Source organism: Osmia bicornis, chromosome 11, assembly GCF_907164935.1.
Source record: "Osmia bicornis bicornis chromosome 11, iOsmBic2.1, whole genome shotgun sequence".
Classification (NCBI taxonomy): domain Eukaryota; kingdom Metazoa; phylum Arthropoda; class Insecta; order Hymenoptera; family Megachilidae; genus Osmia; species Osmia bicornis.
Genome location: NC_060226.1, coordinates 6275157 through 6302458, shown reverse-complemented (window position 1 = coordinate 6302458; position 27302 = coordinate 6275157). Strand labels below are relative to the sequence as shown.

The following is a 27302-nucleotide window of genomic DNA, read 5'->3' as shown; positions in this document are numbered from 1 at the left end:
GAAAGGCAATCCGCTGTGGAACTACGCTCTGCGAACACGAAGGGGTTGTTAAATACGCACATGCTTCGATCCGAGTAAAAACGAAGAGGAGAAAATTCCCTTCTTTCAATTTCTTTTTTTTTTTTTTCAACCGAGTGGTCGAGTTTCGAAAGAAATTTCCATCCAAAAGAAAAATACTTTCCCGGGTTATTCGAGCTGCCTGAAAGTTCTCGATGAGGGGCCAGCAGGTCGCGACACGAGGTCGGAAGCTCGTGAAAGTCGCGGGCGCGATTTATCGCCGGGGCGTGAAAGGTTCAAGAATTCCATTTATTAGCAAGGAGACTCGGTTCAGGTTAATAGGAGGTCAAACTGTTGTGTTTCTCTTCGCTTGTAAGAGCGATCGTACGTTTACGCGTCGAGTCTTACGCGCTCGCACGGCCATCCTCGTCCATTGGCACCAACACACGTGCACGAACCGCCGTTGTATGCCCGCGGTAGCATTGGTATTTATAAATAAATGGCGTCGGCCACGTGCCACGGGAGAAATGGAGAGTGCCTTAACTCGAGGAACAAGCTTAAAACGGCCATGATTTCGGGGCAAGGGGGCGAATCGAGATGGAAGAAGCTCGAACGCGATCGCGTTTGATTGGTTGCTGGATTTTTCGTCGAAACCGCCAGCGATTTTGATGGATATCGAGACGGACGAGTTTTTGAACGGAAGCGATGGTAAAAGCGAGGCTTCCCTTTTACTCGATTGGATGGAAGAGGAACAAGGGCAAGGGGAACCGGCACGTTTTGATTATTATTTCTGACTCTTTGAACGCGATAGAAAAATAGAAAGATATTAGATCGTCGAACGATTCGGAGATGCTGACACACCGATTCATTTCATATGGATACGTGTTCGTTAAACGTTCCTTAACTCTGACAGCTTTCGGCTATATTTTTATTTGATCACTTTCTTATATTTTATCCGTTCAACCCGTATCGATCGTAAATCGTACGTTCTGTCACGTTGTACGTTCGATAAAACGCTGGTGCAAACGAAAATATCCTATTCTGGCAGACGTTGCGCTTTCTTGGACGCGATAACATTTTCACTTTGCGTCCAAGTTGCGCGGCAACACGTTGCCTCTAATTTTAGAGGTATATACCGTACCGTCGGTTTTCATTGACGAAAATTTGCAACGCTGTTCGAAATAAGAAATGAACACGGAGCAGAAGCGAAGTCTCAATCAAGGAACTTGAACGAAAATACGAAGTACCGATATTATATCAGGATTACCAATCATTAGAACTCGTCGATATTATTAGAACAGCTCTGTACAGGTTACGATAATTTAAGGAACGCGGGTATTTATGTAACCGTGTGACGTAGATTTATAACATTGTTGTACGAGCGCCGGTAGCACTGTTGCTGCCAAATATCGCGGTATAAAAATGGATGGTTCTATAACTAACGGTTGAATAAGAAAGATCGACCGTCGAGAAGGAGAAACTCTTTTTCTTTCTGTTTCATTTAACAGTCCTGAAGCGTTGTTCGACGTCATGTACGAAGTATAAACGGGAGTATATTAATTCCAGCTGGATTTTTTCCGCCCTCCGCAATGTCCCTCGGTTATTTCGCTTTCTTCCGCGTTTAATTGTCGCTGCCAACTTGGAAATTGTAGCAAACCCTGGGTATAAATACCGTCGTTCGACCGGCTAACGAATCTTTGCCCCGATACCTCGCAAGGTGGACACGCGTTTTGTTGATGTCTCGCTTCGACGATTGGATTTAAAATAAATAAATCGAACTTGGCGCGATTGCTCTCTTAACGATACTCGTTGAAAATAAAGAATAAATGAAAAGATTTCGAATAAATCGTCGGGAGAAGGCTGTTATAGAAACGTTTCATCTTCCGCAGCAAATTCCTCGCGTCGACCTTTAATTAAGGGCGATAATTAACTACGGGCATAACACGGATGCTTTTAGGCAACGATAAATCTTCCTTCCGTTCCACGTGGATGGCGATGTTTGTCGGTTTCGCGGCAAGCTGGATTTCGCGTCGCACAGAACGTGTGTCACGCATTTTTCACGCCTATCTTTCGATCCGGCCAATTGACACAGCTATGTTAATTCTTGAATAAATACCCGGGAGGAAAAAATTCGAACGTTCGCGCGAAGAATCGCCGAGCCGACGGGAATGTTACAAGAGGAAGAGAAAAGGTGGAAAAATAATTTCTCGATAAGAAGATCGATCTTGGCGTGGTTCGCGTGGAATTCGCATTTATCATGGCCCTTGGAAGCGAACTTCTAAAGCACGTTTTTCTCACGTCGTGCAAGCATCCATTATTTAAACGAACCAGATCCTTGTTCGAGGGCGTAGAACATTCGTTCAATATTTATGAACCATGAGAGAAACGAGGTATTGGCCGCGAAATATTCTGCCAAGCTGTGATTTTCACGAGCGAGGCTACCCGCTAATTAATCGTCTCTTAATTAATCGAGCTTACTTCTTTTTATAGATTCCTTCAAGACTCGTTGAAGATTAACGAGGAATCGTGTGAAAATAGAGCAGCTCTAATTTGTGTGTAACGGTGATCGATAATTAGAGAATTATTTTATAATTAACCATGAAGCTATTGAATGGGAAAATTTCGAAAAATCTCGATGAATTACTTGCAAGTGGTTGTACTCATTCAAGATGGTTTTTTAAGTGTTAATCGACTTGTTTTCTTTAGTAAAGGGCTTGTAGGGTCGTTCGTTCCCCTCGTCTTTCTCTCGACTCGTAGCTTAGCTGATTGCGGGATAAGCTTCGCGAGAGCTCTCATGGTTTCAACGAGAGGTGATAAGGATCGTTCGTAAAAAAAAAATTGTAACTTTTTTTCTAACTCTGGAACGTCTAGGACCTAGACTCTAGGTCATTAGAAATCACTTTTTATCCGAATATTTTATATCACTATCAATGAAAATAGTTTTTCAAAACGGTGAACCAAGCTATTTATAATCTGGTATAAATGAATGATGAAAATATACAAGGAAATTCACTCGAGACTGGCACAATGAAAACTCGTTGCTCAAAGGGTTGAATCACTGTTGCGAGCAATGCAGTTTCATTAATTTCCAAGGCACCGTTACAAAGAAAGCGTAAAACAAATCGTTCCCGTTTTACGTCGACGAGTAATCACTTTTTAATGGGAACCACACTTCTTCCATTACGTACTTCCTCCCTTCCAATTCGCTCCCTGGTGCAAACAGACGATTTTTAATTTCGCCTGTAAATTGTTATGCAAATTGAACATTTTCAAGCATTCGTGTTTAACTCCACTTTCATTCTATAATCTTGCCATTAAATTTCTTTCCTCTCCTCCTTTTACAGTAATAAATTTTCCAATATTAATTTATCTTCTTATTCAAGAATTCTTTCGATTTTTCCATGGAACTGTAAATAATGGACAAATTTTTTGTTACAGGGCTGCAACAACGGGTAACCTTGGGTTGGCAATTAAAGGGGTTGAAAAGGACGAAAGGTGAACAGCCAGCAGCACGGTCCAGCCATGGTAAGTGTGTAAACATAATATTTGCACGGGTTCGTTATTCTCCACGTGGTTTGCATACACATGCGCTTTCCACTTTGCACATCGATGCACTTTCAGCTAGAATTATTCTACCGCTTCTCTACCACCTCTGTAATTAACCGTCTACGTGTTGCGTGAAACAAGAATTACTCCTTGCATTTTCTCTCGGCTTCATTTTCTCGTTAATGCGTTTACCTCGCGGTTTCCTTTCCCTCGGAATAAAATAAAACGAACTATGCTCTGTTTCGACAGCGATATGAAATTAGGATTACGCATAATTCTTTCTAAGAAATCCTTCGCGTCAATTATGTCGTAAAAAGTTTGAGCTAGCTTTTTACATCGATAACGAGTCGGGAATGTTAAACACATCTTTGAGCGCGGTTAGTTAGATACTTCTTGGGTAACGATTTTATGGGGCATACATCATCGTCTACATTTCTTCCTTGACACGGGGCGCCATAAGATCGGAAAACGCGGGCAGCTGGCTCGTTCAGCTCTAAATAAAGCGCTCAAGTGCAGCCGGCGAGATGTGGAACGTAATAAAATTTATCTACACCACCGTTCTCCCTCTCGTCTAACCTTCTTCTTACATTCTTCCGTTTTTTATCGCGAATTTCTTACGCTATCGGGAGAAGCAATATTACGCAATATCGCGTAATAGATTTTTTAAATAATTTAGATAACTCACATCCAGCATCTAATATTCCATCAGTTCGAATAGCTTTTCAGTCGTTTCACGGCTGTTTTTAGGGAAAATTTCATATCATTTACGAATATAACTCTGATTCGTCTGGAACGAAAAGAAATTCAAGATGTTTCTATTCGCAGACATAATACAACGGCGTGCTTTTGGTCGTTTTTGAGCGAGCGATCCGGAACGGTTATTTTCAGTGGTCGAGATAAAGCGCAAGGTGGCCTGGGGATAATTTCATCCAGCCTTTTTCAACCTGCCCAACTTTTTATTCCTCGATAACGGAACGATTTTAAACCGATTAGCCGCCGCTCTCGGAATCTTCCGTTTTCTCCAATGAAATGAAACTTGGATCCGGCAGGCGACGCATGTCCATTTTCAACATACTGTTTGACATATTAATGCCGTCTTGATATCGTTTCGCGATACGTTGGAAAAATTCGAACGCTCCATCCTTATCGTTTCACGTTTCTTCTCGAAATTTTCGTTCGTTCACGTATGTTGAATTTATCTTTTTCCGAATGTCGTCGGCCTTTCGTGTGCGTTCGCACGCGTGCTTACAAATCGAGGTCGTTTTCGAAACGAGCGGGCAAATAGTTCCACTCTGAGTCACGCGATTTTATCGCAAACTTAGAAGTTGCTTTATGAGGCACCGCTGGGATGCCACTTCGCATTACTTTGTATTATTACGAATCAAAATGTATACATACGAGTATCGTGGTAAAAAAGAGATGAAAGGGAATCGTTCGAATCGCTCGTTTAATCCGTGGCGAGAATCGGTTGAATTTGTTTCTGGAAAAGACGACGCAGTTTCAGTTGCTTCGATCAATTATGTAGCCCTCTTTTTAGCAATTAATCGAATGACGGTGACCTTAAAACGACGATTCATGGGACACTGTGACGTCTGCGAACGAATAGAGGATACTTTTAGCGGTTGAAATTATGGATGTCGAGATTGATCGTCACGTGACACGCACAATTCCTCGACACGTGATGCTAATTAATTAGCATTCTACCGTTGACTTATTCAACCCCGTTGAATAAGTAAACCACTGTCGTTTGGCTCTCCCCTTTTTGCACCCTCCCTAAATCTCCATTTCTTGTTTCGAGTATTTTAATATGCCGTAATAATGGTGCTTTTCATCATTCCCTCCTCTAATTTAATTGCTTAATTATCGAACGTTGCGTCATTCAAATTTATCATTTGTTTATTAATTATTAATCCAACGAAACGCAATGTCGGATTGAAGATAGCCGCTGTTGGCTAGAGCTGCATTTTGGCAATGTTCCCGATCTGATGCAAAAAAGGGAGCGTTCCGCTCGCAGACAGCATCGGTAATTAAAACGCGTATTAATAACTACAAGTTAAACGCAATTCAAATTAAGATCAAAGATCTGCTCGAAGTCATCGACAAGCTCGTGTAGAGATTCGAGGTAAAATTTGCGTATGATACACGTGCCATGTCTTCCTATCCTTTGATCTGTTCCTGACAGCTTTATTTCGCTCGTCCTCTCGTACTATGCGTCAATCTTCCATTACATCCTCGAACGATTTTGCTTTCCATCTGCTTTCGAACCTCTTCTCGTTTTCCACCGAACAGGGACAGGGAATTATATCTGTATTTGGTCAGACCGCGTGCCTACTTCCAAAGGTACTCATTCCTATTTTTCTCCTCTCTGTTTTTTTTTAAAGCTTAGATTTTTAGGTGGAAATTTAGAAAATATCCTCTTTATTTTATTATTATTTTTTCTTTTTTTTTAGGTTCAGATTTTTAGATAGAAATTGAAAAAATATTTTGAAATTCGCTGATTATAATCTATGTTGCACTTTGTCGTGGGAAATCTGTTTTAGAATATTTTTGTTTATATAGAAAAAGTAGGGTGTATAGAAAATAAAACTCACCACTGTCCGCATAGGTCTCCGAACCGTATCCATCCTGAAGGCCGCTCGCCCACGTGCCCTCGTACCTCGCCGTGGACGTGGTCGATTGTCTGACACCGTATCGACCCTTGAATCCCTGAGTCCATTCGCCACGGTAAATCCAGCGACCACGGGTTTCCATGCCCAGCCCGTGTCGTTTTCCATTCTGCCATTGGCCCTCGTACGCAGACCCACTGAAATCAGATATCCTTACTGACAATCACGCGTTTTTTTTCTCTTTCACCCTCTTTCCACGCGCACTGCCTTGTTAACGATTCACCCCTTAACATCGTACTTGTTGCTTCTAGCGATTCGAGATTTAAATTCCATATACCAATCCATATAAGTTATTATAAAATTTCATGATTAGTGGATCAGGATGTTATTACAAGAGATAAGAAAGCTTAAGATTACGCTTGAAAAATCTGTTGGGGATGTGCTCGTTTCTCATTTCCGCGCATTTCGATATGCAAGCGATCAGATTTCGCTTTTAATACGCGACCAACACGAAAGGAACTCGTTATCGAAGCGCATCTGTCCTTTCAACGTTTTCCCTTCTTCCTCGAATATCGACACGCTTTTCTATCAGCGATGCTGATTTTTTTTCTTTTTCCTAACAGATCTCTTTCGATACGAAGAAGCAATTTTTCTTTCCGACCTTTCTTTTCTCGATATTGCATCTCGCGAAGAAAGAACCGATGTACTCTTTGGTGATCTCTCGCGTATCGCAAAAGCAATGTTCGTTCCTTCGAAAAAATATTTTTCCAGCCAAGTTTTCATTCCAGTTGGACCCTTTAAATATACGCATAGGTATGAAGTTACGAATAATGGGACCAATAATGGGACCAATCTATAAAGAGGTAGAAAATTTCCAAGTCCAACTTTTGTGTGGTATATACTCGTCGTTCGGTTGATGAATGGTAAGATAGGGTGGCAAATGATCGTCGAAAATTATTTGGCTTCGTCATTGATGAGACAGGAGATGGATTTATCGAGCATCCCTAGGAAGAGACGCGACTTGACGAAGACCTTGCTCCAGTTTAAACGGAAACGAACCGACGGAATCTCTCGGCCCAGATATACATATATACGTGGTCGCGACTAACGCAAGTTCCCCGTTTCTGAACCCTCCTCTCTCTCCTCTTCATCCTTCTTTTCCCCCTTTCTATTTTCTTTCCAACGGTATTTCCACCCTTTCCGACCGGCAAAGCGACACGCTTTGATCGCGTCGAAACGCGTCGAGAATATTAATCCCTCGCACTCGTTCGTCTATTCTCAGCTACCACCGATTACTCTCGATTGATAAACAAAGAATTATGTATATTAGCCGTTTTAATTAACTCTTTTGGATAACGAATTATCAGTTTTTCTTTTCATTCAAGTTCCTAAGTTTGATTAATATTACTTTAAAAAATGTTTATAGCAGCCGACGTGATAATCGGATAATTTTATTGAATACGAAGATTCGTTAGGAAAAACAGATGGAAAAATTCATTAGCTGCTGATCGATACACAGGGTGAAAAATGACGGCGAGTGCAAAGGCTGTTTAATATCCGGTAATTGCTGGTTGCGATTAGCGAACGAGCTCGAGCGCCGGTGAATCGTTAAATAGACGTGCGATTAGGTTGATAAGGAAGGTGGAGTAATTAACGATTCAACCGGGACGTCGAGCGGAGAGCTTCCATTCTAATTATCCCACGATTCTTTGTTATTGCAGCGAACTGGGTCTACGAATTAGCGTTTCACCTCGATTTACGGCAAATTGATTCGTTTTACCTCAAATTGTATTCCCTTTTTAAAATTATTACGTGCAGCCTTATTTTTCCCAATTACTTTGGAAGTTTCATAAAACCTTTCGAAGTTTCCTCGGTATTAATTACGGATAAGTCGGGTAGAAATTTTCTATAAAACTCGCGTAGTCGGTTCATATTTGTTGTCTATTTTCGAGACAGAATCGATTGAATTGCAAGAGAAATAAGGTCAGCATGATCGTATCTCTGGATGATTAATCAGACATAGAGAGCCTGATTAATCAGCGTTTCATTAGCAAAATGTGAAACCTAAAATTTACAACTTTTAATGAAATCTGACGCACGTAATAGTTTATTCAAACTTCAAAAAAATAAATGTCCAATCGATTAAATGGAACATTGGTACGAGAATAGAATATTAGATGTGTAATTATGATAATTGATCCAGAAGTTTATTTGTGAATGAGGTTACTGAATGTCTTTCAAATGCGAAAACCGATTAACACGAAATTCGTTTCTTCTTTTATCGCGTCTTAATTAGTAAGCCGTTGGCTGTGCGTGACTTTGGTCACGATAAATATCGAATCCACGATACATTTTCCACGACACTTTTCTATCACGCGCCACTATGGAATCCTCGGCGTGTTCTCGTAATTGCTACATGCCTGGTTAATGTCGTAGCTTAATCGATACGCACAGGACGCACGATAGCCTTTTCTCTATCGTTGAATTTTATAGGGGTTAAGAATGTTCTAATTTTACCAGGATCAAGATATTCGAAAATAAAATACAAAAACAGAAATTGGACTGTTACTTATCAAAGGAGGATTCTTCTTTCCTTTTCTTTTTAATCTCAAATTAAGTTCAATGTTATTAGATAACTTGATTTATTTTTTACAGAAAAATTGAATCAATCCAAAGTTATCAAAAATTAATAATTTATCAAAAATTAGTAACTTAAAGTAAATATTAATTCAAATTTTTCCGCATAAACGCAAGTGGTGGGCCGCCACGGACCTATAATAACAAGGGGCCTGTCGACGCCGAGGGGAAAGGGTTGGATCTCGGGACATTACCATTTTTCCCGGGGAAGCCTGATTTGATCACGAATGCACATATAATCTAAATTTATATCGAAAGTTTGTAGTACAAGGCTCGTGTACACGAACAAATCGGATATTCGAGGTACGCGGATATTTCGGATAGCTCAGGTGTCCCAATAATTGTCGTTTGACAATGTGGGCGTATACTTGAAACGATTCGAAGCATCGGTTGTATACACGCGACCTATTATTCGACTATTCGAGCCTCGAATCGTCGAATTTCTAACGTGGGAAGCGTTATTTACGAGGCAACGAATTCGGGTTACACCGCGGCACAACATTCGTACGAAACGAAATCTAAATATAGTAATGTCGAATTCGCGGTTATATTTTCTTCTTTCCCTTTCTTTTTCTTTCTCTTTCGGGAGAGTGGGCTAATCCCTCGGTCCCATTGATGAACACTGGGGCGGGCTAAAAATACATAAAAATGTGGGTCAATTTTTCGTTGTACGGTCGAAAGGCGGTTGGTGACGGCCGATGTTAATAACAATTATATTTACGGTCTCTCTCGTTGCAACGGACTATTTAAAGACGCGTGACAGAATTTCTTCCGGAACGATCGACGGATCAAATATAGTCGCGTTACGCGCGCTTTTTCGTAGAAAGAAATCGTCAAACGCGTCGAGACTATTTCGATTTGACTGCGCGGAAAATGTTCTATTTCGAGTCAATTCATTTCATTTGCCTTGATAAACAAACTATTAAAGAAGCAACAAGTCATTTTTAGAAAAAAATTATTTTTCCAGACTGTCTATAGCTTTAGCGTAGTGATTAAGGTTTCAGGAGGGTGAAAGGTGGCTTGGAACGTAGTAATTTTATTCTATCAGTAAAAGCCGCCATTAACGGCGTCAATTCGTGATGAACGGGAAACCTTGACACGTATCTCTCGGTATATACCTGCGGCCGGCCGGGAATCTCCCGATCCCGAAAGTGGGTCACCGAGTGCAAGGACAACAAGTCCAGGTCACTGGGAACTGAGCGGTTAGGAGGAGCTAGTTCACGGACGCGGTAGACAATTATTTCCCCGAATTTCACCAGGATTCCCTATCTCTTAACCGATCATCCTGACGCGGAATATGTAATCCCCTGACCTGTTTACAATTTTCCATTATCCGATGATATTCATCGGTTTCGAAAAACGACGAAATTTTCTATCAATCAACTTGGAAATTCAAAGTATTTCATTTGGGTGATTTTTAGAAACATTAAGCTGCTATGAAATTAATTTCATTGTAAAGGGTTGCATCCACTTTTCGGTTAAATCGTTGGTAATATACGGGGATGATTGTATATTTGATGTTTTCTCTATCGAAAGGTAATTATTTTAATCCCCTTAAAAGGAGAAGAGATTCAGGACTTGAAATCGGAGTCTCGTATCGAAGGGAATCAATCGCGATAAAGACACATCCTCGTGTGTTCGAGTTTACTTTTCGTCCACGTTCATTTACAACCTTTATCTGACAAGGACCTTGTAGTCAAAGGGATCTAAAATCTCTTCTTCGTTTTAGTAAATAGATAAAAGAGGAAGATAAAGCGTATCGCGAATTATTAGGAGTATTCTCTGACTGAGTTGGAAACACTTTCGTTAATTAAATTTAAAGATCCATGTCGATATAGAGCGTATCGCTAACGAAACACGATTTATCCGGTCTGGAAATGAACAATTTATACAGAAGTCGAGGTGAACCGAGATGGTATTCAGCAAAACAGTCAAAATGACTGCTTTCAAGTTTCTCATTTTAAATTATAAATTTTGTCGAGCTATTTTTGTTGGAATCTATGTTGGCTATTGTCGAGATAAAGAATTATATTTCATTCTTTATCTATCGAGTTTCCTACATTATTTTCAAATTAAAAATAAGCGTTCACGAAAGGTCGGTAGTTCTAGCGTTAAACGATGAAATATCTTTTAACACGTTCACCTCTTCGTCCACGTTGTACGCGATGGAAAATCGATTTTCAAAGAGAGAAAATCCACACGCGGGGTCGAAGAGCGACGATCGCGTTTGGAGGCGTGCCAGAAAATGAATAAGGAACCAAAGGAACAGATCGTGATCTCACCTAGGCCAGGTGTAGACACCGGAGACCTCGAATCCATAGTGCCAGCTACCGGAGTAGGCACCTTGGCCCTTGGGTCCGGTGCAAACGCCGTGTCCGTGCGCCTTTCCGTCTTCCCAACCGCCGCAGTAGGTGCCACCATCGTCGAAATCGAATCTGCCGCCGTTAACCTGGGCACGATTGGACACCGTCGTGGTGGTACCTGTCGCTCCAGGTTGGGCCGAGCCGATGCCACCTGTTTGAGGCAATTGGGCACCACCTGCCACCCCGTTCGGTGCCCCGGACTGTTGGCCAGACTGTGGCTGTTGCTGCATCTCTTCTCACCGCCTCTCGTCTCTTCCACCTCCTTCTTTTCATCCACCACCTCCTTCTACCTCTCGTTCTTTCCCCACCACGTGTCTCCTAATCTTCGTCCTTTTCTTCTTCTTCCTCGTGTTCGTGGTAGTCGTCGTCGTTGTCGTTGTCGTCGTTGTCGTCGTCGTCGGCGTCTTCGTCTTGGTCGTTATCGTGGACGTTATCGTGCCCGCCGGTTAGCAACGATCGCACAACCGTCCCTTTGGACGTTGATCCATCATCCTTCCTATTCGTCTCCACGTTTCTTCCCTCACGCGTTTCACCAACGGATCTCTGCAAGATCACCGAAGAAAAACCACCGTTCACCCCGTGTGACAAAAAGCGCGTTTTACACGTTCACCGAGACACCGCGCACCTTTACGATCGTCGAGACTCGAGCATCGTCGTTCGGTTCGAATTTGTCAAGATTCTTTTTTATTTTTTGCTATTTTCTTCCCTTTGTTATCGTTTGTGTACGATCTATAAATACGATGTTTCGGTGCTAAAGCATTCGACTAGATCAGAAATGCTCTAAGATTCGACACGGGTTAATTTTAGTCGCGGTTGCTCGGACGGTATACGAGGAGCGGAGATGCGAAACGACGACGACGTCGAGGCTCGAGTCTGCTGTCCGTTCGTAGGGGATCGCAGCCGCGAGAAGGGTGATCGTCGAGCGGAGTTCGCGTGGCCTTGAAACGCACTGGGACACGCGGGATCGATCCACCCGTTGGGAATTTCAACCCTCTGCGAGCCACCTCTTTCCTCTTTTATTTTCTCACTCTCTTTCTCTCTCTCCTCCTAACGCGTTCTTCTATGACCCTACTCTTCACTTCCTCTTTCTGCCTCACCACCGCGATGATCACCGAGGTCGATCGTCCGGATCCTGACACTCGCACTCGCACTGTTCACTGGAGTCATGAAACGCGGAGAGGGGAGGGGGATCAGGGGGATCAGGGGATGCGGGGGTTCGATTAATCGGTTCGATCAGTGGCGCGTAGGAAATTGGACGCACGACGAACGGCAGAGAGGATCAGCACACTGTCGGAGATGGGGGCGAGTATCGGTCCGCGGCCGTTCGACGTCCGCCTCGATGCCAGAAGAGGACGCGAGCGGGTTTTTCGTCGAACTTGTCGAAACTCGACGGGCCAGCAGCCGCGTTTTCGCCGTCCGTCTGACGCCGTTACGCAACGCTTCTATAAGCATCCGTGATCCGCTCGGAATGTGGCCCTCTCTTTCTCACTCTTTTCACTCTTCGTTTCTCCCCCTCTTCGTCTAACCCTATCTCTGATTCTCGATGGCTGCTGGTGAGCTTGTTCCGCGCTCGACCAGTCGGCGAAAAGCTGGTCGGTGAACAAGCTGCCTCGATAATCGTCTAGGTCGGCCCGTTCCCCCGACGATGGTGGTTCGCCGTCCACGCAGCGTACGCGGCTCGTAGCAGCATCCTCACTGCCGTTTCCCTGATCCTCCTACGTGCGAAACGGCTACCAGTGTGAATCAGCCCTCGCCTCCTCTTCCTACATGCGGCAGCGGCGGCGGCGGCGGCGGCGGACTCTTGTCGGTCTTAAAATATTCACTAGACTTCGCGAAAGAGTTTCGCGAAGCTGGCCGCTACGGCTGGGAAATATATAGAACGATTCCTCTGATACGGTTGGCTGACCTCGCCGCCACACCATCTACGCCCGCAAGAAATGACCTCGTGGCCAACTGGTGAACGACAATGAAAGAAGATCTCTAACCGAACGTACCGGACACGTACGGATCGACGAAGTGGCTAGATCGACGCGTCCTCGTCATGATCATCGAGAAAGGCTAGAAATGCTAGGCCTCGGTGAATCTGTTCGCACTAACTCGAATCACTCACTCTCACTGGGACAGAAGAGTAACGTATGTCCGCTCTAGCGTGGCTAGAGCGGTGCTCGCGCTAACGCTCGAGCTCTAGCCTCGAGGTTCTCGGCTAGCTGGCTAGCAGCTTCTATTTTTACCATGGGGTGGCGAATTGTTCCCCACGCCGAGGTACCGGCCCACGAGGAGGCAGCTCGAGCGGACAGCTCGAGAGGTTCGCCAATGCGACCGGGTTCAAAACGTTTATAAATAGGAGGAGTTCTCGCGCCGAGCGCGCCGAAAATCGGCGACCATTTGCCGGAATACGGATTCGGACGCGACTTCTGACGTTCACGCGGCTTTCTATCGCGGGATCATCACTTACCGAGAATATCGACCTTCGGAAAACTCTATTAACCAATGGATCATCCGCGAATGATCTCGGTTCGATATACGACGTTCTACTATAAAATTAATAACCACTGTATTTATTCTGCTCGTTCATCTGTCATTCATAGCTTTCAATTCGATTTCGATATCTCCTACTTAACTCTTCTATCTTTTCGTACGGTACTTATCGAACGAGTGATTTTCACCCGACAGCTCCTCGTACTGTTGATTTTGAAAAAAGTGAACTATCATCGAGCCGCAACGGGCCACGAATGTTTCTTCTCCAAGTCCATCAAAACAAGTAGCTGATAAATAATTGATCAAGTTTCAGCCGATCGATTTCTGACTTGTATCACTCGCGGCTATAGACGCACAACGTCCATAGGGTTGCATTTTTGATGCTGCACCGCGATATCGGTCAGTTACTTTTTTCCCCTCGCGATATAAACTAGGTGCCCCGTTGTATTTATTAACGCGTATTCGATTCAGCTCGACGAAACGTCCGTGTCAACGATCCGTCCACGAAATAAAAAAAGGAGCATCTGATTTTTCTGCGTCGAGGAGAGATGGTTGAGAAACGTGAGCGGTGCGATGGAAACGAGGCGTCGAGTCGCTCGTTCTCCTTGGACGTTTTTATATAACAGAAATCAATTAATCGATCATCCGATATCGTGGGCACGCAACCACGGGAAATAATCACGCGTTCCCTTCCCCGACGATCCACGACGGCTGAAAAAGAAAGAGGCTACAAAGCGCCGCGGTACACCCTCATTATTAAAATAACTCGCCGCGAGGACGCTTGCGAACGATCCAAAGCATAACGTTCGCTTCCCGAAAAAACAATTCCTTCGTCACGTTCGCTTGAACGAAATTATTCGTTGCCTAAAACGAACCTCGCGACCGACCTCGTTTCACCGCTGACTCTTGCACCTGCGAGCCTCCTCGCGAATCGCACCCCGATTTTAACGATACATCGTTACCGAGAATTACGGGCGAGCTACTCGAGCTACCAGAGGGCGTTTACGAAGTCAAGATTCGCTAAATTACTCTGCAAACATGAGGAATGATAGACACAAGAGGGAGAGGGCTATTCCGCCCCGCACTCCCTTTATACTCTACCCTCTTCACGGTACACATAGCAGTCTCGTGCAATTTTGGTTTTCTTTAATTATCTATCCATATTTTTTTTCTTTTCATTGCGAAAACAGAAGGCTTTATGTTAGGATCATCCTAGATTCTCCAAAGGTGCTATTCAATCCCTATCTAAAATAATTTCAAAGATTATCCTGTTAATTGCCTGATTTTTCATTCAAGAGATAGTCATTTTATTTCCGTGTATGTATATGGGTAAGAAAATATTGTCGCAATCAAGTGTCAGCGACACTGGATCACGCGGGAACGTTTCGTGTCGAGATAACGGAGTGCTAATATTCCTGCAAAGTCTTAGAAGGATCGTTTCATGACTGACGATATTTAAAACACCCGACGATTAGCATTTATACTGGAACGTTTAAATTACTTTCACTGAATCATGGAAAAGAGTTACGCGAAAGGGGTATTTAAAAATATTGCGCAACGCAAGGGTGATTTACAATCATAAGGATGTAGATATAAAAACGTCTGGTGATGTGGGAAACGTTAATGGGACAGTGTAGTTCCACGTGTGATGCACGGTATCCCTTACGAGGATACATAAATCTGTCCCTAATGAAACTGGCAGACTTCCTCTAAACTAAACGTCAAGATTATATCACGATTGGTAGAAAAATTCCATGGGCCAACGTTGAAGTTGTTAAAGAAAACGGTCGGGCAACTCACGACCCAAAAATACTTGGTAAAAATCACGGAGCGCAGCTGCAGGCATCACGAAAGAAAACACACGCATACACGCATACGGAAATAGAGCAAGAGCAGGATTCTAGAGCAGAAGCTGCGCTGGTGTGTCATCGGAGAAAGAGAAAGTTATCGGGAGAGAGAAAGGTTGCTTCGTCTCCGCGATATCTCGGATGGCTTGCGAACAGGAAGTTTTACTAGGGCAGCTTGCGGAGAGAAATGGAGCTGACTAGAGCACTGGCGATTAGAGGCTGTGGGGCTCGCACTTCCGGTCGATCGATCCGCGCGCACCGCCACCGACACGTGCGACTCACCCGACGAAGATACGTGTCGCGCACTGTCTGTTACGCACTGTTCGAGACGATACACGCTGCGTTTTTCCGCGCACACGTGCGTCCAGACGACACTTGTCACCTCTCTATCGCAGCTGCGCCACGCCACACCGCACCAATCGCACACACGATTCCCTGCTACCTCCACTCATCCACATGCACGTTCGTCGATACTGCACACCGAGAAGCTGTGCTTCACGATTTGATAACCAGGACGACGACGCGTACCGTGGCGTTGTATCGCGTCTCGACGCTCCGGCATCGAGGAGCCACCGTGGACGCGTCGATCGCGTTTTCCTTCCTCTCGTTTCTCCCTCGACACAACCTTTTTTATGCCACACTGCGCTTCTTCCCCACGATCGTGTTTCCGGATAATATACCTGCACGATTATTCGAAATTTTCTATTTTTTTTGATATTTCAAGATTTTCTTTCGACGATGATACTTGGAGCTAAGGCTACCACTTGCGTCGTCGACGTACACGCACCGTGGATACGGGAACGTGCGTCAGGGTGGTGGCATGATTGCGACTATCCACCTAGTCGCGAGTCGTCGTCGGCGCTGCCCTCGACGCCGTGCGACGCCGTGCGACGCCGGCGTCGTGGCGCCTCGAGTAGAACGCTCTCTAGGACACATGCGCTGCTCGATACCGAGCTTCGCTGGACCGCGATTCGCTGGACCACGCTAAACGCCTTGGGCGGCATTCGCTCGAGTGATCGCTGTCGAGACGCATCTTGGACAAACTTTTTTTTTTTAATTTGATGATTCGTTTCAGAATTTCGATTTGGAATTGATTATTCTTTCCAACATCCTCTTATAATGCTATTTTTATTTCAGCAGAGGTGCTCGAATGTAGATATACTTCCTTAGATTGAAAGATGAATTGATAATTTAGTATAAAATCAGTATTTTTACTAATTATCACCCTCGGCCGCGTTGCTCTCTCTTGAAATGATTCAACGGAGGGTGCAAAGTGTTAATTTGTAAATTAGATTACGAAAAGTTTAATACAATCGGACAATGTTACTTTTCATCTTTCAACCACTTGACAAAATTGCAAACAGGATTATATTGGAACGGGAAACGAGCTCCTTCACAAGGATCGTGCAATTTTCCAAAATGAAAAATTAGTTTTCCCGAGATAGTGAACCGAGTACAAGTTTCGCCATCGAACTTTCTTTCTGAAAACTCCTAGCGCTGGCAAAGTTGCAGGAGCTGAAGTATTCAGCAAGTCGTTAGAAACTTTTCGTTAGTTTCTCGATGCGATACACCGTGATCCAATGAAATTGAACCGCCAGAGAAATCCTCGTTGCACGTATATGTATAAACAGGGACGTAGAACAGAGGAGAAGGTGAAATGCATTTGTATGCGCTTTAGTTCGCTTATGTAGTAGGTATTATATTTCGAGTGGAGGGTAGAATGCGCGGAAAATCGAAGGCAACCATTTTTGTACATAATATAATACGCCTGGTAGAACTCGAAACAAACCGCTCACGAGCTTGTTCATCCTCTTTGCGAACATAATACGTCGAATCAACACCCCGGATCCCCCTCTTTATATAATCAATCATTTCCAATATTACATAAAAAAAGAACCGATGTCACGATCAGACTGGCTACCCTTCGATCATTATTCAGTATTCTATTTTATATTCAAGCACTTTTCTTCTCGATAAAAATGCAAATAATTTTAATAAATGGTAACTAATTAATATTCATTTCGAAGACATCCTCGTGTCTTTTTTGTAATTTGAAATGTTACATCTGGTGCGCGTTTTGGAAACAGTACCACCATCGCCATCTAACAGCGAGCGGATAAACAGAAAATTGTCTTCTTTTTATAAATAAACCGCATGCTGGCAAAGCGACAATTCGCTGCTATACGTGATTTCTTCTGTATCGATAGATAATCAGATGTCGACGTTTATTCATCGATACTGCAGGTATGAAAAATCATTTTGCAATCGCGTTTGCAATTTTCAAACGCGTATCGATCGCGTAACACGACACATCTGATTTTATGTTTTCTTGGCTGAAATTTGTATCTCTTTAAAAATGAATAATTTTGAGGGTGAATAAACTATCTGTTTGCGAACATTGATCAAACGATTCTATCGCATACGTCAGAACAGATAGCGGTATTATGAAATCAATAATGCGATTCCGATCATTGCAAATGTTTCCTTTAACCTCTAGATTCGTTATTTCGCAATTGGAGAACCCGTGAGTGTCGTAGAACGAACAAGAAAGAGTACGCGGATCGTTTCATTTCGTAAGATCGTTAGAAGCGTACACATTAGAAGATTCAAGGATACAAAAACAGTTCGCGGTATCTTTTATTGTTTATATCATGAAACTTTCAATAAAATCGTTGCTTGGATAAAGATGCAAACGCGAATCAAGAGACAGTGTCAATTCACTTGACGAATTGAGCGTGATATTTTGGTGAATAATAATCGTTGAAACGTTTGAAGCAATAGGGAACACATGTGAGCACCTAAGACTGCACTGAAATTGCATGTGCAAGCAGGGAACAGGTATGCATCGGGTTTCAACCGGTAATAGAATTATTTTCCTATTTGTAGTGGGGAATCGATCTCTTGACAACGTTCAGTATGAAGCGCGATGTCCCTTTGATAAGAAGGCAGCTCGAGGGCAAAGGGAAATGGAGAAAAATGACGAGGAACAACGAAAGTAAATCATTGTTATCGAATTTAGTGAGTTTCGGTTAAGCTTGATCAAAAATTCAGGCAAATTGGATGATTTTGTGATATCGTTTTTCATTGATGGAGAAGGTTCGAATACGTGTCATTTTTGTGTTCCTTATCTTAATTTTAATTCTTCAATATTCCTATATTTTATTCAGAAGTCGACATTTTCATATTTATATATTTCATCTATTAAACGTCTTTTACTATCAGTACAAAGATTAGTCTATCATCAGCGTCAGTGTCATCACGTATTTCATCAGCAAAATCTTTTCTATATCATCTATTATTTCTTCCGTCTGCTTCGTATGATGTAACTTCACTGATTACTCATTAATTTACTTGTTTTTAAATAGGAATCCCAGTATGATGTAAGTAATAAATATTTATCATTTTCAAGTCACAATATTTTCACTTTTCGTTTTCGCTTTTACTCTATTTAATCAATTATAGAATTCTCTTTTCATTGTCTATGGGTCTTGGTTCATTTGTTACTGATTTATATAAAATCATAGTCTTTCGTACCACTTTCTGATAAAAAAAGAAATCAAGGTCAGAAAATCTCGAGTTCTCGTAAAATTCATCGCTATTCGTTGTCAGCCAAAAAAAAAAAAAAAAAAAAAAAACGAACCGATAACCTTCAACCTGACAGAAACTTCTGAATTTCATACTGATCGTAAAGACAGTGTAAAACTGGACGCAGCTCGAACGACATGTGCCTCGTCTCTTCTCCATCGCTCCTCGAAACGGACCTTTTTGACGAGTCGAATTCGCATTGAATTCTGTACTAGTAATTTAACGGTAATTTAGTCAAGCTAACCGACGAAACTGACCCGTACCTCGAACCACTGCACTTTCAAGGAATTTCTTCCTAAAACTAATGATTCCTGAGATATTGATCATCAGTCGTACGCGATCAGAGTCGAACACCTCTGTCTCCTTTCAGAACAAACGAAAGCATGGATCTCTTGAGTCTCACATTTCGATCCCTCGAGTTGAGGGACACCACGAGTCAACAAGAGGACTTCCTCGATTTGGATCAAGGAAACAGGGTGGAACTCGAGGAGACCGTGACGGAATCTCGAAGAAGATCGTGGCAGAACAAAGAGGAACAGCGACGTACGAGCAGAGACGAACAGAAGTTGTTGAAGATCATCAACTTGGACGAAGTCGCTTGGCACGACACCGCCGACAATTGCTGGATCGTCGTTCATGATTTCGTGTACGATTGCACGGATTTCCTGAAGAATCATCCGGGTGGATCGGACGTTGTCCTCGAGTACGCTGGCAGGGATGCGACTTTGGCTTTCATAGGCACTGGACACTCTACCGCTGCTAGACTCAGCCTGGAAAGGTATCTGATCGGCGAACTTCCGCCGGAAGAGAGGATCTTCCGCGTACCCAATGGTGTCAAGATCGTTGAATTTTAATACGTTCGTCGTGTGTCGCAGAATATAACCTTAGACCATCTAACTCGCGGTATCGCGTGGTAGGCACTTAAGAGTTAAACGAGATAAACGAGGACTGATTCTTTTTTTGAACATTAATCGAGAGTGTTTTGGATTTTGCTTGGACTTGGTGTAACGTAGTGCCATCGTAGTGTTTCCATAATTTATACTTTGATTATTGAAAGACACTTTGAGATATAGCATCTGAATTTTGTAGGAATTTTCTCAATATTTGGTGGGTAGATAATGAGAAAGATTGAAGTTCAAACCAACGGATCTGATTCCGTGTCACTGCCGTCCCTTCGCAATTACATATCACAACTGTCCATATATGTTAATTATAAGTTAGACCTTTGATGTATATACACGTTCGCGAAAATGGAATGCTAGGTACAAAATGGCTACATTTACAAAAGAATGACCACGATTTGTGGCAGCTAGTTTCGTAAACGAAGCGTGCAATTTATACTTTGCTTAATTATCAACCAGGAGGATGTTAATTTGCAATTTCGTTGTCAGACGATTACGAAAGCCTAATTGTCTGAGCCATGCCCTCGTTTGATCAACAAATGGAATGTCGTTGACATGCGCTACGCGTTGAACATTTCAGCAATCGAGAGACACATCCACGTGCAATGATTAGCTTTAATCAGCCTCGCTGATATACGAGGAATAAACGAAGAAAAAAAACGACGTTCGATCGTTGCGAAATACGGTGAGATTGCGAATATAAATTGCATATAAATTTTTCAAACTCGGTCGATATTTGTTTTTCAAATTGTAATTTTAAGATACAACTACGTCAAAATATACACATGTAGCTCGATTGAAAAAAAAAATAGAGTTGACCTTTAACTCTCCAAGGATCCTCCACCTATGAACAAATAATTACCGTCTTGTTACGACCTGCTCGATGCCGAAAAAGTTTTCTGAATAAAAATATCTTTTTTTTTTTTTTTTTCGGTTGAATAAGTTAATCGAACTATCGTGAATTAGCAACACCTATTTATTCTTTTTATTTTCAGTCAAGCATTCTCGCGTTTGGCGTTGCAAATAGGTTATAAAGTTAAAATGGTGTTAATGAGCATAGGTATATTGAATGCGTCGAGTTTCCTGGATACTCTATGATACTCGAGAATTTTGAGAACGACTTTTCGAGAGCACGGTCCCAATTGAATCAACGTGTTACATGCGAGAAACTGTCTGGTCTATTGCTAGAGGTGTTTCATTCTTTAATTAGACACCGTGAAATTAGATACGTTCAGTGTGTCTGCGGTTGCGGACTGAGGTATTTAAGTCACGCCCTCGCGATCATTTTACACCGTTTCATCTGTTCGCATCTTTCTACTCGAGATTTCGAATAATTATGATGATTATAATAACCTGCACACGCGCGTCAATTTTTACCTTACCTTTGCAATTTGTAGATGAAGAAGTTTCGCGCATCATAGAATGAATTCTAAACTTCGTTAAACTATTTTGAGAAACATTAATAATTTTTTGGAAAAACAAAAGAAATGAATTTCACCTCGAACGGTTAATAATTCAAGAACGAAGGAAACAACAGGAATAAATAATGACACACATTTCTTTTTTCTTTACACCGGTACATTATATTTCTTGGTCCTCTAAACATTCATAATATACACAACATACAATACGACATAGCGGTTCAGCTTTTAGTTCCTCGTTAATGCGGTACCGATAGAACATTATTAATTAATTTTCTCCGGGCTGCTTGTTCTTCTGTCTGTTTCAATTTCTTTTTACCTTTAATTATCCGTAACGTGTCATTGCGCTCGATGCCAGGAGAAAGACGTAAACGACACTCATGGAAAATAAATAACACGAGACACACACCGTGATTGAGAAAAATATTTCTATATCGTAGCAATGCATCTACGGAGATATCGTTTTAATTTTTATTCCCTTTGCAACGCTACGTTTGTTCTTTCATTTATAAAGCAAGCCTGAACAATTCATGTACTTCAGGGAGGGAGGTGTAGAGACCATTTAGTTTCTTTTTTTAGACATTCAACGTCAATTCGTTACATTTTATCGAGTTGCCTGGGCCTGTTACAGGCTAAACTTCGTTCAAGAGCATCAAAAAATTCAAATCATTTTTCGAGTCTGAAAGAATTTTATTGTTACCTAAAAACGAAGTTCAGCCAAATATTCGTTCTATCTTGATACATATTTGTTACCGTCGTTTCGATTTTTTCGTATCGAGGATCGCGAACGTTAAAAAGTTAAATTCCAACGTAAACAATCGATCACATTCGTTTGCAAACAATCGTAATCGCGTCGATTTCACGTTGTGACACAAACGTTCGGGCTGATAAACGTTTCCACGGTACAGCATTTTGGAAAATCGTAAACAATCGGTTCCACAGTTGCACACGATCAAGAATCAAAAAGAGAGTAAGAATATCGTGTGACGATTGGCAAAAATCATTCTTCTGTTTTGCAACGGAACAAGTCAATAAGATAACCTTTGTTAACGAACACTGTTGATTCTACAATATAAACAATTCGACTTTACCAAAGGTTTGATAAGAACGCACCTTCTCGCCTTCTGATTCAAAAACAAGCAAGTTTTATTACACGAAAATTTAAATTTTACTAATGACTAATATTGGTTTTCGGCAATCCACGCGTAACAAGAGCCACGAATGATTAAAATTCATCGTTACTTCGCAAATTCTAGGTTCCATCTCTTTGTCTATCGTTACGGTGGTTGCTTTTCCTTCATTCTTATTACCATTCTGTCGGATCGACAGGTGTGCGCTTAGACATACACGGGACGATGACAATCGTTATATACAGTAATGAGTAACGTTTCACGTGTTCTTAACGATTATCATAGCACATCCGCCTCGAATCGTTCTATTAATTCATCATTCACACAAAAATGCTGTCATTAAATTCAACTAAAAATTTTACTTTTCTAAGGGTCTGTTCTCAACGAAGCTGTTGCTCAAACAAATCGATCGAAGCGTTGCTTAATTAACGAGAGTAGTGTGAAAGAATTTTTGGCGATCCCAGCTCGCAAAGATTGAGCATTCCGATTAGAGGAATCTAAAAACAGCATTCGAGTATTTGCAACATTCATCGTCGAGGCGGAACAGCTTTAACGAAGAAGAACAGAGTGCTCGCACTCGAAAATGGGAAACTTTTGAGTCTAATTACACTTAGAAATCGGAACGCAGTTCTACGGAGCGTGTCAACCTGCTACGCTCTACGCTTTTAACATGCCTGTTGGATTTTTTTTCTGTTTGTACCTCTTTACAACATCAACATTTACGCGCTACTTACTGTTTTTTTCATTTTTTTCTCTTTTTTTTTTCTTCTTTTTGTATGTCGTTAGGACAGGCTAGATTCGTAGGGTCGAAATCGCCTAGAGCGTCGACCATACTTAATTACGGTGTCTTCCTATGCGCTAATACGGTACGTCGAGTGGTTCGATCGTTTCACACGGTTAATTGCTGTAATTACGACGAGAATTACGATTACGGTTATGGAGCTATTAACCCTTTCGCTGCGTCGCGTGCTTCAGCTGAAAATTGTCCGTTGTCTGCGAAACGTATCGCTGTAAATGAAAGTTTTTATCTGGTTAATTTTAATAAATTGATCCTTTGAAATAACCAGTACACACGAGTCGCGACGAAAGGGTTAATTACGCACGATTCGCGTAAAAAAAAGATTGTTGCTTCGATTCCTTCGTAGAATCGGTTAGCTGGCATTCGTGTTGTGTGCTCTCTGAACCCGTCTGATTAATGAATCAAGTTTAACCTTAATTAAGGTAAAACGCCATTTAGCCGGTTACCGAATAAATGTTCTAATAATTTATTTCAAACCCAAAGAACCTTTTCTTTTGGTAAGTGGCGCTCGTTTGTCGTAAAACTTATTGCTGAATTAATTAATGAGAATACTTTCGTTTATACGAAAATCTTGTGTTTTTATTAAAATCTTTGTCTAGAAGTGATTAAACGATTGGTGTCGTGTGTTAAACAAAAGAAAATTATGTTTCTGTTTAAAGATCGAAAGCAAATTTGATTCTCTAATTTATGTGCTACGTTATAGTCGAATAGAAGTTACAGGTTCGATAAACGATATATCCTTCGTGTTTTACACTTAATTACACGTATATACAACAGGGCAGTAAAGATCAACTTGTCTGTCTCTACACTCTATAGAAAATTTATATGTTCTCTTGTTTATCTTCCTCTCGTTAAACACCCAGTTAGTATTCTTAAATCGTACGATAAGCTACATTCAATTACGTCTTTTTTTCTTCCCATTGAGAAAAATAAACGTCTCGTAAGAGAAATCGAATTCTATGTATGTTTCGTTTCCACCTTCTCGAAGGAACAGAAAAAGGTTGAATGGTATCTGAGAAAGCTGAACAATTAAAATCACGTCGATCTGTATAATTATATAGTGAACACAGTGTCTGTTTCAATTACTTACTTATGGATAGAGAAAGAAAATGAACAATGAACACGGAAGATATTTCAAAAGAAATTATTTTTCATTCACACTCCAGCCTGATACTCGATATTAGGCTTCCATTTTCATAGTTACAAATATTTCGATCGAATTCATGGTAACCCCATCGTACAACGATGTAAATGCCCGAGGAGAAATTATAAGCTCATTAGCATAAATAATTCGATGCAGCCGTACACGAACGTGTATGTAATTGCATCTGCAATGCAAATATTAGACAATAGAATTACCAGTGCTGTTAAATTACACGCTTACGTAGATACGCTATCACGATACAAATTATAATATATACATACATATGTACATACACGTGTTGGAAGGTAGAAAAAAGTTGTAACACTATGAAATTCACTAAGAGGAACGAAATTATTAAGCACCCTTCTAAATTAGGCCTAAGATACAATCATTATACATTTTGCAATTTCTCAAACTATTATCCTATAATCCTTTGTTCCTTTAAAAAAAGAAAAAGAAAAAAATACTCCACATTCTATAGATTAAAACATATTCTTTTCTTTGCGTTCAATTAGGCATGTTGGACCTGGACCAGCCAGGAGAGACGAAGGAAATTTCGCTGAGGAACGAATCGAGTACACAGGGTGAGTGATCTCCTTAAAAAGGTTCATTTTCGAGCGATAGCACGTTCGCGTGTACAGCTACTTGTTTAATCGACGAAAGATTTGTGCGAAGAACATTTCAACTCCGCCGCGTTCCTTTTTCGATGAACGTCCAGCGAGTCTCGGGTTAGGAGTCAAATAAATCATTGGAAATTATCGAAGATTTTCAGAAATCTCAACCTCGTTGGTTACTTGAAATTCGGCAAGTTTCGTACCGTTCGAAAATTGTCGAACGCTTTCAGAACTCTAAATATCTCATCGATCGCGGATGCCGAAATTATTTATTCAACACGTTTACCGTCACGCGTTTATTTTGCATATTTTCACATTATTTCGTTACGCTTATTATCCGTAATTCCGAAACGAGAAATACTCGATGGATTCGTATGGAAAATCGCCGATATTGTTGACGGGGCAGTGAACGTGTCAATAAAAACAAATCAATTCGCGGTACGTCGTATAGTTTCATTATCTGATTTTAATTGAATAGAATGAATGTGAAAGGGATAAAGAAGGAAGGAAGAAGGGAAGGAGGGTAGCCCTCCGATTATATCAAAGTCGATTGAGGGTTCGTCGTCGGAACTTTGACTGGCTCCGTTGTATCCGCAATGAAATTCTCTCGGAACTGTCGCGAAAAGAGAGATTGGAAAAAATACCATCTCCGTTATCTGCTCAAAGAATCCTTCCTTCGATTCGTTTGACGATCTTACATCAAGCTGCACAAGGTGATACCGTTTTCTAATACCGACTGCAAAGCGGTCGTCTGTTTCCATGCAGAAACCCACATCCTCGTACATCGTCCAGATTCTTTGTTGTTGCACGCGACTTTCGCTCTGAGATCTGAATTGACGATTACCTCCGCATAAAGCCAGCCTCTGTTACCGATCGATATTCACGCGACCCGTCGATCAGAAAATTTGCAAAAGTATTCATCCTTATTTTCACTTTGAAACTCACCTCGGAGGCATGGCACGTGGACGTTGCAGCGTTCTAACTTGCTCCCTCGATGCTTGCTGGTTCGAGATGCTGCTGCTGTCTCTGAGAACCTGTCCCTGATGATAATGATGATGATACTGACCGCTGGCGGATCTCTCGTTGTTCTGAGACAACGACAACTGCGCCAGATACTCTCTGAGCTCGGGTTGACTGGCGAGTAGGTCGCGACGCGTTTGACCGCTCGGCGCCGAAGGTGTCGTCGTCGTTGTCGTGGAATCCGACCACGGCGGGGGTGGTGTGTGAGATCGTGATATCATGGCGTATTTGTGGCACAGATACTCTTCGTAGGTCGGTGGCAAACCGGACTGAAACAGCAAATTGTCGTGTTTTCTTCTGACAGATTCTCGCGTAACATTTCCATCGGATCCTTTTCTCCAAGATCAAACTTGGAGGTTCGCAGAGAGGAAGCGAAACAATTAACTCGTTAATAATAAGGTATAACGGGAAGAGGAGATGTCTCTTAATTATATCGTTTCGTATAATTGGCAGAAACTGGCTGCCGTGAGGGTTGGGTAATATCGAAACAAAGATGGAAATTGTGTCGAACAGTAGGAACGCAAAGCCGAAAAAAGCTTTGTTTAAGCTTTTTCCAATTTAAAAGGGGGGAGAGAGAGACGAGAGAGAGAGACACTATTTGATTGCTATTCAGTCCTGATTGCCCCCGTTTGGAAGCAGCCAGAGTTCCGTGGGAAATATTGTTTAATCTCGCTTTGGGGAATTGTGATCGCTTTTCCCCAGGGCATAGTAACCATTCACAAGGGACTGCAGAGTTTCACCAGTAACGAAGGAACATTTATCAAATACAAACTAGGCTCCGTACGTGGGAATTAATTTTGTCTAATCTTTGTCGTCGATTTTCTATTCATATCAGAAGGTCATAAGGTAGAGATTTTTCGGACGAGATCAATCACAAAAAGTTCTTCCAACCTTTTTTCCCCTTCAACAATCATCCCAAATTTTTTTCATATCCAAAAAGGACCATTAAACGTATTCAAACTTTCAATTCCAGCCCGTACAAGCATTCGAATTCTGTATATTTCATCGCTGTACCCGCAATCCAAGCACGATGTACGGTTGCGTTGAATGTAAATTTCTAATGCCCTAGAAACGAGCAGATTTTGATACTAGATATCCTGCGTTAGATCCTGCAATATAGAAACGATGAATTTATAGCATGAAACTCAATAGCATTATTCTAATATCAAACCGATATTGTGAAATGAACCGTCAGCCTGCAGAAATGCATTTA

General features: G+C 41.8%; 4 protein-coding genes across 13 annotated transcripts in view; 2 read left to right on the top strand and 2 right to left on the bottom strand.

The window, feature by feature from the left end:
* The window catches only part of LOC114873807 (junctophilin-1), a 34582-nt gene extending 21445 nt beyond the window's left edge, over positions 1 to 13137 (bottom strand). For 3 of the 6 annotated variants that reach the window (XM_029182511.2, XM_029182512.2, XM_029182513.2), the window contains exons 1-2: positions 11069 to 13137; positions 6135 to 6346 (exon numbers count right to left, since the gene is read on the bottom strand). In XM_029182511.2, coding sequence (XP_029038344.2) covers positions 6135 to 6346; positions 11069 to 11379 — 523 coding nt within the window. In that variant the 5' untranslated portion in view covers positions 11380 to 13137. Of the gene's footprint in view, positions 1 to 4941; positions 5024 to 6134; positions 6347 to 11068 lie in introns of those variants that run through there. The other 3 variants (XR_006829858.1, XR_006829859.1, XM_046287685.1) reach the window with 2 other exon arrangements.
* LOC114873808 (breast cancer anti-estrogen resistance protein 3 homolog) overlaps positions 1 to 27302 on the top strand; it is a 104833-nt gene that overhangs the window by 27904 nt on the left and 49627 nt on the right. For 2 of the 3 annotated variants that reach the window (XM_029182518.2, XM_046287686.1), the window contains exons 2-3: positions 3436 to 3522; positions 24971 to 25039. In XM_029182518.2, coding sequence (XP_029038351.1) covers positions 3436 to 3522; positions 24971 to 25039 — 156 coding nt within the window. The remainder of the gene's footprint in view (positions 1 to 3435; positions 3523 to 24970; positions 25040 to 27302) is intronic. The other variant, XM_029182519.2, reaches the window with a different exon arrangement.
* LOC114873810 (cytochrome B5-like protein) lies at positions 18004 to 21285 on the top strand. Of its 3 annotated transcripts, none has more exons than XM_029182523.2 (3): positions 18008 to 18264; positions 18361 to 18469; positions 19430 to 21285. In XM_029182523.2, the coding sequence occupies exons 2-3, from the start codon at positions 18441 to 18443 to the stop codon at positions 19911 to 19913; spliced, it is 513 nt and encodes a 170-aa protein (XP_029038356.1). In that variant the 5' UTR covers positions 18008 to 18264; positions 18361 to 18440; the 3' UTR covers positions 19914 to 21285. The 3 variants fall into 3 exon arrangements, 2 of the variants coding, with proteins under 2 accessions (XP_029038356.1, XP_029038357.1); XM_029182524.2 differs by having other exon boundaries at positions 18341 to 18469; XR_006829860.1 differs by lacking the exon at positions 18361 to 18469 and having other exon boundaries at positions 18004 to 18312; positions 19430 to 19516.
* Positions 25672 to 27302, bottom strand: part of LOC114873809 — a 26529-nt gene continuing 24898 nt past the window's right edge. The window contains 3 exon segments of the mRNA XM_046287688.1: positions 25672 to 25823; positions 25825 to 25897; positions 26015 to 26358. Coding sequence (XP_046143644.1) covers positions 25764 to 25823; positions 25825 to 25897; positions 26015 to 26358 — 477 coding nt within the window. The 3' untranslated portion in view covers positions 25672 to 25763.

Coding starts and splice junctions, on each gene's coding strand:
- LOC114873810 (XM_029182523.2), top strand. CDS start 18,441: ATGGAGAAAAATGACGAGGAACAACGAAA. Junction 18,470..19,429: donor AATGACGAGGAACAACGAAA/GTAAATCATTGT, acceptor GTCTCCTTTCAG/AACAAACGAAAGCATGGATC.